The sequence below is a fragment of the Atta colombica genome, unplaced genomic scaffold (genome assembly GCF_001594045.1).
Source record: "Atta colombica isolate Treedump-2 unplaced genomic scaffold, Acol1.0 scaffold1, whole genome shotgun sequence".
NCBI lineage: Eukaryota > Metazoa > Arthropoda > Insecta > Hymenoptera > Formicidae > Atta > Atta colombica.
In genome coordinates, this window is record NW_017259183.1 from 243196 (window position 1) to 253698 (window position 10503).

General features: G+C 30.2%; 1 protein-coding gene across 1 annotated transcript; it reads left to right on the top strand.

The window, feature by feature from the left end:
• Window positions 1-8385: 8385 nt before the first annotated feature.
• LOC108693880 (probable 18S rRNA (guanine-N(7))-methyltransferase) lies at window positions 8386-9842 on the top strand. Its single transcript, XM_018203059.1, has 5 exons — window positions 8386-8477; window positions 8658-8695; window positions 8784-8962; window positions 9073-9499; window positions 9621-9842. The coding sequence occupies exons 1-5, from the start codon at window positions 8439-8441 to the stop codon at window positions 9763-9765; spliced, it is 828 nt and encodes a 275-aa protein (XP_018058548.1). The 5' UTR covers window positions 8386-8438; the 3' UTR covers window positions 9766-9842.
• The last annotated feature ends 661 nt before the right edge of the window (window positions 9843-10503 follow it).

Genomic DNA, 10503 nt, shown 5'->3' on the forward strand with positions numbered 1-10503 from the left:
TATATATATATATATATAATAAGATAATTGCAAAAATCTTAACTTTTTTATATTAGTTCTTTAAATATTCAAGATTATGTAAAGTTTCATGATGCAATAGTTATAGAAGGAAAGTAATATTATATTTTTAGCTCAAATGCATATTTATTCTATTTTTTTCTAAATTGCCCGTCGCGAAAAGTGTCAATGGTATTATCATTCAGATCAATAGTAAAATCATTTTAACTATTATAATGATAAAATTATACGGACTCAACGGCATTATCTTATGATTTTACTAGTTAAAGCGTTCAATAATAGTGATTTCGGCTGGGAACACCAACGTGGGAACACTACTGGTGTATATCAAGTTAATTCCTACCACCGGCAATGTATATTTCGACAGGCGAACACGAGATTCACGAAATGCGAACCTCATTATCGATCTATAATACTGGTTGCATAGTGCCATGGTCGCAGATGCTCAGTATTTGAAGGGTAGTTTTATTTAAATGATGCGTTAGTCTGACTGATCCCTTTCTGCCCAGTGATCTTTATTTAGAAGCGTGATACTGTGATGTCTACAAGAAATCGGAAATCCACCGGCCAGAAGAAAAAGAAGAAGAAAAAGAAGAGTTTCGTTATCCTTATATACTCCGATATAAATTTTAGTGTCCGAAAAATCAAAATAAGCGTTGATATAAAATAGAATCTCCGTCTCCAGATGGATCAAAGAATGATGCATTTACGTAGATTTCGATCTGTTAGTAATATGATAATTATTCTCGCGAGTACTGAGAGAGAAAGAAGAAGTAGAATGGCGGTCATTAAAATTCAACTAATAGTGGGATTTTATAAATATAATTTTTTGATGTATATTTAAAATTGTGGAGGTAAAATTAATTGCTCCCATAATAGAAAATATTTCTATTGCTATATGGAGAGAAAAAATTATATAGTTCATATAAGTCAATTGAGGGGTCCCTATGAAAAATATTAGATATAAGAGGGTTCATCCCGCCCCAGTACCTGAATATATAAAATTTCTAAAAATAAAAAAAATTAATTTAAAGAAGGAGATAGTAATCAAAATCTTATATTATTTCAATATAAGTATGCTATGTCAGGTGAGCCTAGTATTAAGGGAATTAAGAAGTTTCTAAAATCCATTCTCCATTTTCATTTTCTGTTTGCATCATTCACGATTTTCGAAAAATCTATCCGGTTTGAGATGACCGATTTTCATTTTCTTTTTTGGAATGCAATTGGTCACATTGGAATACCCCGATCACGGGAATCACGGCCAACCAATAACGAAGAAGAAAAAGAATAACGTATATTATGATAATTTATACAAATTTTATTGCGATGGCTTCGTTTTCGAATAGTACGAATAAATATATAAATAAAATTTACGTAATAAAAATGTAAATATTAAATTAATTGTTGAAATAAAATGATCATTTTTCGGTCACCTTGCGCTGTTACTGTGTCGAGACGCCATCTCGATTCTTGCCGATAATCGCCATATTGTACGGTAATTCTCTCTCTCGAGACCAACAATGATATAAGAGCTCAACTCTATTAACTTGTGATTTTGGGGAATAATTCGTAGCGGAATTGAAACATCTCCAAACATTGTTTTGAAATCATCACACGGTCGCCCTTATGGTCCACAATGAGCAAACGCGGCACCCATCTTGCCGATAGTTTTTTCATACCCAATTGTTCATGCAAAATTGAAATCACTGTGATGTGCCTGTGGCCTTAACAAGCTCGCGCACTTTCACTCGTCAATCAGTCAAAACAATATCATGGATTTTATCGATGATTTCTGGCGTAGCAGCCTCAATTGGACGTCCCGAACGACGTGTATCACATGTAGATGTACGACCACGTTTAAATTCATTCAATCAATCTATACAGTCGCAAACGCTGGTGCAGATGTGTTATAAATTATAACTCAGCTTTGATTTCTTTCGGCGTTAAATCTTTCATATGTAGATGTTTGATCATTGCACGAAACTCGTGCAATTTCCTTTTTTTCCATTTTGCAAAAAAGATTGTTCGCTTTAATCGTTTACAGAAATCAAACCACGCGATAAATACCGCTCAAAATTTGACAATAATCAGCTAAGAGATGCTACTTGTCAAAAAGTAATGTGACACTGCGAGTGCTCTTTGACAGATTTTCTAAGAATTTATTTGCCCTCGTATTGCTTAGGATTGGAAATCAAGAAAGAAGACGATGTGATCGAGTTATCACAGGAGTACATTTTGACATTGTTGGAATGAAGAAAGAATTGCAATAGAGCAGCCATCGGAGATACCATCGCATCGTTCAATAACAAAAACCATTAGATCAGATTTCAAATTCAGGAGAATAGCCATATCGTGAATTAATCGGTGCTTTAATATATCTTATTGTTGTGACACGCCCCAATCTCGCGAATATTATGTCTAGGCTGACTCAACACAATAATCCTCAGGTTGAGCATTGTTTGCAATCAAGCAAGTCCTGAGATATTTATCTGGAACATTTGATCTGGCGTATATTCAAACAGGCGACTCTATCTATGACTTCTCCGATGCTGATTGGGCAAGTGACACCTCTGATCGTCATTCATATATTAGTTATCATTCATACATTGCTTATCTTTTAGGAAGAGTTGCGATTTCTTGGAGATCCCAGAAGCAACGAATGATAGCTTTATCGATCACCAAAGCCGAGTACGTCAGTTTCTCAGAAATCACTAAGGAAGTTGCCTACTTGCGAAGCCTAATGCACGAAATCGGAATGGAGAAGTACGGAGAAATTATTCTCTCTGTTGACAACTGTTGGGGTATTACATATAGCATGATCCTGTTTATCATGCTCGGACGAAGCATATATGTCCAATTCCATTTTGTTCGCGAGAGAGTTACATCTGGCGAATTGGAGTTGCGGCATGTACTCACGACATATGACCGACATCCTAATCAAGGCGCTGCCCCGTCTCGCACGAGAGATGTCTGGGAGAACTAGAGTTGCAGATTACAAATTTCAAGGATGCGCGATTTGAAAGGGCATTGAAATAAAATGATCATTTTCCTCGCGCTATTACTGTGATAATCGAGATCTCGATTATCGATTCTTGCCAATAATCGAAATGCTCGCCATGTATTTACCATTACCATTGTATGGTGACTTTCTCTTAAGATCAACAACAACGATATAAGAACTCAATTCTATCACGATTTTTCCTTTTATATGTATAAATGATTGTGCTATTAAAAGGTGTATTCCTTTTTTTTCACAACTCTGTTCTTGCTATTCACCCTGATTATACCTGACCTTAATGAATAAGGATTCGTGCGACTCTGCAAATTCTACATTAATAGATATAGTTTTTAACTTTTAATACGCATCTCGGCATATAGAGATTTATGTTCCTAACCTAAAACTCATTGTAAAGCTGATTCTATAATGAGTCGGTAATCGGAAATCGTAAATTAACGCTACAAGTTGGATATATTCATTTTCAGCGTCACCATCGACGATGGTTATGCTCGGTTACGGTCCACTTGCTATGAATGCTTCGAAGCATTTTTTGATTGCTTCGATGCTTTCGATTGGTCAAGTAAAAGTTTCGAAAAATTTATAATATTAAGTGGATCGCACTTGAAATCAGACACTAGCGACAAAATTAATATCACGTGATAACACATTGCTTTTCAGCGTCTCATGAAAACCCGACAATTACACCAACTGGCCCCAATAAATTTGTCGGGACCACTTGTGCGGTGTACCAAGTTCAGACGGATACTGGCGAGGAACTGCACCATTCAATCAACCGAACACACCAGTTGCACCGACACCTGAAATATGCAATCGGTGCGATTCGTATGTACGTGACCGGACAAAATCTCCGGTTATAAAAATTATCATTTTAAATCGTTTGTATTTCGTATGAAGAGTTTGTGAGTCATTTAATATTAATTACAATTAATCATTTTTTTTGGATCATGTATTTGACCGAAATAATTACCGAATCTAAATTCAACAAAGTTTATATATGGAATTATTTGTATTTCGTATGAAGAGTTATGAAGTACCATTAAAAACATTTATAAATCTTCCAGACATTTTTAATTAAATATTAAAATATGTAAAATATGTTTGACCAAAATATAGATAGGCGTTACGGTCACGGAAATTCTATTAGGAAATATACGATAGATAGTCTCTAGTATTTTGTTATTCCAGGATGTATTATGGAATTGTTTACAGTACGTAATATATAATGTCTGTTAACAATATCAATACTTCAAAAAAACTTATCAGAAATAAAAATAAGATTATGTGAAAAATAGGCAAGGCAAAGAATATGTTATAAGTATTTGTGATGGAGAGAAATATTGCAACAGTTCTGCCATACATCATGAATATAATGATTTGACATTGGTTATCTAATGTAATTATAAAGCGCGTAGACATTGTAAGTTACATTTAAAATTATATAATAAAAATGTATTTTTTAAATAATTACTTATGAAATAATGTGTGATTTACTGTATACAATATCAATCAAATTTAATCTTTCAAAAAGTATGCATTTATTTTTCTTTAAAATATTTAATATTGAAAATTGTAATAAAAATGACATTAATGCAATAAGTAATATGTGAGGCATTCAGATATAGTAATACTTTATGTGCATAACGAATCATCTTGATATTCTATTTATAATATTCCATCTTTAAAGAAAGGAAACTTTCTTTGTACTTCTAAACTTGAATATCTATAATAAGATAAAACAAAAATCAATTTATTTTTAAAGTAAAAGATTTTCCGTTATACAAAAATTATACAATCAAATATACAACAAAATTAAATTATATAGATATTATGTTTACATTATAATTAATTTTAATATAAAATCTGCTTGTCAATACTTATTAGATAGGATCATCTAAGCATGCTCCAGATTTAATTGGATACATGAAGTAATATAAACTGGCAGACATGTAATATTTATACTATTAATATAATATAATAATATAAATAAAGTATAAAATATAATATTTATACTTTAGGTGATTTGAGAAATTTTATTTTATTTTTTATACGCAAAAGGAACCACATAATTTTCTGAAACTCTTGTTAAAAGACTTAGATCATAATAATGTCCAGCGTTAACAACTGTACAATTTGTTTGAATTCTAATATAATATACAAGCTAACGCAATCTTCGATACTATAAATAAATTACATTGTTGATCACCCTAAAATATTTTTATTCATATATCACTTGATATAAATATATTTTTTAAAAACTATTTACATGCGAAAATAATTCAAGATATGAATTAGTCTCTGCATCATAATCACAATGCATAACTGTCAATGCATAACCGTATGACCGATTCCATGTAGATAATCATCAGGAAAAATTAAACAAAATTCTTCTTTGTTCATTATTTAATTTTGGAAGAAACCTTCCTGTTTATATAAAAAAATTAATTCCTTTATCAAGTTTACTTTAATATATATATATAATATACTTTAATATATAAAAATATAATTGAAACTGTACAGTATTACCTGTTCCTATTTCTGTATTGTTTTTTATTAGACATATTGCATAGTTATCTTGATTATTGCATTTTTTTAGTTAATGGAGAACATAATTGCATACGTATCCTCTCATAATCATGCTTGATGATATCTTTTTTATCTGATGTCAATTTTGTTAAATTATATATAAAATTAAACTTAACTTACGTTTAGATACTCCACAATACTTTGAAGGAGTGATGATTAAAACAATAAAACAATTTCTAATTTTCGTATTATATTTCAAAACCTGATACAATTAAATCTTATGACAATAGCATTTCTATTATAGAGAATGATGCAGAATTTTATTTTACAGTGTTAGTTACTCATCCATCTTGTTGATTGAATAACTAGAAAACGTATAATGGAATTATTCGGAATGAATTCCGATCAAAATAATTAAATTATTTCCTACATTTCTATTGTGTTTTTTAAAGAAACTGTAGGAAAATTAAATAATTCCGATCGGAATTCCAAGCAATTCCATAATACGTTCTGAAATATCAAAATACTAGAGAAACTACCTATCACGTTTAATGGAATTTCCGCGCCTGTATCTATATTTTGGTCAAATACATGATATTTTAATATCATGTATTTGACCAAAATTATTTTAATTAAAAATGTCTGGATAACTCACAATGTTTTTAATGGTACTTCATAACTCTTCATACGAAATACAAACGATTCCATATAAACTTTGTTGAATTTAGATCCGATTAATTATTTCAAGTACACGGTCCAAAAAAGAATGATTAATTGTAATTAATAGAATGACTCACAAACCTTTTTATTTGCACTTCAAAACTCTTCATACGAAATACAAATGATTTAAAATGATAATTTTTACAACCGGAGGTTTTGTCTGGTCTCGTATATACATACGAATTCGGTGCTCTAACCGAATCACTATGAATGCAAAAACGAAATGGAAATTATCAATGGCCTAGTTTCCATCAAGGGTTTAATCCGGATCAGAATGTAAGAACTAACTACAGTTGAGCATTCCCCTGTCGTTTGATTGTAACAGGGAAATGACTGTAATTGGTTGGTTTTTACATTCTGATTCGGATTAAACCCTCGATGGAAACTAGGTCAATTATATGTTTTATTAACAGTACAATAAAATATTGTACGATTTAATCTATTTTTAACACATTTTTACGTAGTTGTGTTTAACAGCTTAATGTGCACATTAATTAGTGCATCCCAGCCGAAAGATCGCTATAAGAACGCTATAAGAAAATTACTCGGTTAGTGATAAAATATTTTATCACTGATTGTAGTCAATAGGAATATCATTCAATTAATATGGTATATTAGTTACTATTGAATACGCATCAATAGGAATATCATTCGATCAATGGTATAGTATTTTATCATTGGATTATTGTCAATAGGAATATCATTCGCATTGAAAGCTACTCATTTATACAATCCAGTGCTTTCAATAGAATTTTACCAATGGCAATATTTTACTACTGAAGATTTTATCATTGACCGATGATAAAATTTTCAATAGCGATTTCGCCTGGGATGCACTAGTACACGTAAAGCTGTCATACACAATTGCCGTAAAAATGTATTAAAAATATTATAGATTAAATCATACAAACCCTAATATATATTATGTATTGTTAATAAAATATGTATTTGATAATTTCTATTTCGTTTTTGCATTCATAGTGATTTCTGCTAGGACTGCACATTTCGAATGTCGGTGCAACTGATATGTTCGACTGGTTGAATGGTGTAATTCTTCGCATGTCTGAACTCGATACACTGCACAAGTGTATCGTACACAAAGTGACTCCGACAAATTTGTTTGTTGTAATTGTCGGGCTTGGTGCTTTCAGTTTTCATGAGAGCTGAAAAGCAGTGTGTGTGATTACATATTAATTTTGTCGCTAGTATTTAATTTCGGGTGCGGTTCACTTGATGCTACAAATACTTCGAAATTTTTACTTGACCAATTGGAAGAAAGAATTTTACCTGATTAATCAAAAAATGCTTTAAGTATCGATTTATCATCTACAGTTTTGAAAAGTACAATGTACCTTCAGAAAAGTAGACGTATTATTCTCAGAGCTATATAGTTTATATTCACTTTGTCAGGGGGGCAGTAGTGCGCGGCAGCGTTTTGCAGTTACAGAGTTTGGGCATGCTTCTCTCAGGTTTCTCTCGCAAGTAAGAGAATATCTATAGTCAACTATTTCAAATTAGGTTAAATTCTCTGATGTGTTCAATGAGACATGTACATTTATTAAAAATATTATTAATATATTGAAAAAAATAGGTAATTATATAGTTTAACACAATCGCCTCAAAAATCAATAAAATTAAGCTTATTCAATGCATTTTTGCATGAAATGAAAGAATTTGACAAAAATAAGCATCGTTCTACTCCGGGAACCGAAATATTAAACGTTAAAGTTGATGACTATTGAAGTTAAGGTAATTATTTAGAATAGCCTCTCCCCCGTCCCAACTTATAAAATCTTAATAAAAATTATTCATTCGATGCGTTTTCACTCAAAACGAAAGAATCTGACGCTTATTTCTGCCAAATTTTTTCATTTCATGCAAAAACGCAATCAAATAAACTTACTCTATGATTTATTGATTTTTTAGGTGATTATGCCAAACTATATAATTACCAAAAAATATTAACTTATCAAAGATTAGAAATCTTATAAGTGACTTAGAAATATTAAAAATACAATAATATTGATGCTTATCGAAGTTATTTTTATTGTTAGAGATTAATTATTATTTAATCATTAATAAAACAAACACAGTTTAAAATATATAAAAGAAAATAAAAATTGAACTGAAAAACGAATAAATATCATTAGTTAAAATGTCTAAGCGTCCAGAGCTTATGGCACCGCCTGAAGTGGTAAGTTGCAAAGTTTATTGAGATTTTACATTATAAACTCTCTTACATTGACTTTATATATTTTTTAACTTATAATTAATAAAAAAATAATAATTTAATTTATAATTAATAAAATGTTTATAAATTTAAAAATTGTATTAATAAATCAAAGAAAGCTAATTCTATTTTTTCTGTAAACAGTATTATGATGAAAAAGAAGCTAATAAATATACTTTAAGGTATGTCATAATTTTTATACAAATTATGTATCTACATCTATTACATCTTTGTAATAAAATATATGTAATAATATCTTTTTTTGATAAGTTCTCGTATGATAGAAATCCAAATACACATGTCTGAACGTGCTATAGAACTTCTTTTGTTACCTGAAAATCAGAGCTATTTACTTTTGGATATCGGATGTGGATCAGGCCTTAGTGGTAGCGTATTGGACAATCAAGGACATATATGGATAGGTGTTGATATTTCTTTGGCTATGCTTGGTAAATATTTTAATTTTGATATGATATAGTTTAACAATATCTTTTATGGCATGTAGTGTTAAATGCATGCATATATTTATAGAAAATCATATATTGATATATTATTTTAGATGTAGCTATTGAGAGAGAAATAGATGGTGATTTGATTCTGGGAGATGTAGGTCAAGGGTTGCCATTTAAAGCTGGTACATTTGATGGAGCTATTAGTATCTCTGCACTTCAATGGTTATGTTATGCAAGCAAAGCTTCACATAATCCTACGAAACGTTTATATCAATTCTTCTCAACATTGTATGCATGTCTATCAAGGAACGCAAGAGCAGTATTACAATTTTATCCAGAGAATAGTGAACAGATTGAATTAATCACAGCACAAGCTACAAAAGCTGGCTTTTTTGGTGGTGTGGTCGTCGATTTTCCAAATAGCACAAAAGCAAAGAAAATGTTTTTAGTTTTAATGACTGGGGGAGCTGCTCCTCTTCCGAAGGCACTAGGAATAGATAATGAAGATAGACAAACTGTCGCTAATTCTAAAAGGTTTGAATCTCTTGTTATTCATTCTTTATTATTTTATAATTTGCAATCATTTTTAAATATTTTAAAACTATATTTTTAACTTTCTAAAAATAATCATTTTTTAACGCATTTTATATTATAGGGAATACATAAAGAAAGCCAGAGGTAAACCACTGAAGAAAAGTAGGGAATGGATTCTAGAAAAGAAAGAAAGGCGACGACGGCAAGGAAAAGAAGTTAGAGATAATTCCAAATATACTGGACGAAAGAGATCTGGTCGATTTTAAGATATACTTCATTACATATAACTTCATTAACATAAAACACTTTAATAATTTTGAATTATTATAAAGTTCATAAAATTTTAATTTTTGTCTATCATCTATTTAATATTTGAAAATAACACAAATAATATCTTCTTTAATAATAAAGAGGCATTAAAAAAAACACGCACGCGCGCGCGCGCGCGCACACACACACACACACACACACACACACACACACACACACACCAATAAATTTACATGTAGTCGATTATTAAATTTTATGTATTTCATAAAATTTAATAATTAATTTAATAAATATTCTTGAACAATATTTTGAATACATCTTTATTATTAAAGAAACTATCATGTTTATTTTCAAATATTAGATTGATATAGAAATAATCAAGAATTAATTAAAACATTTCTCTCTCTCTTTCTTCCCCTCTCTCAGTATTTTATATTATTTACAATAATTCAAAGTTATTAAAGTATTTTATAGCAATGATAAATACACTTATGCGTGTGTGCGTGTACAGGGTGTTCCGTAAGTTTTGGCCAATTGCTTTTGTGTAGAAAGAGCGAACTAAACTGAATTGAAAAGTCTACCATTTTGCAATTTTTGCAATAGTTAACAAGATGTTAATTGCTAAATATTGGTTTTGAATAATTTTTTACTCAAATGCTATCAACTTTACAGAAAAAAATGCAAGAAACAAAAATCATTTACTTTTTTCTCATAAAGTTCTGAGAATTTTTTTA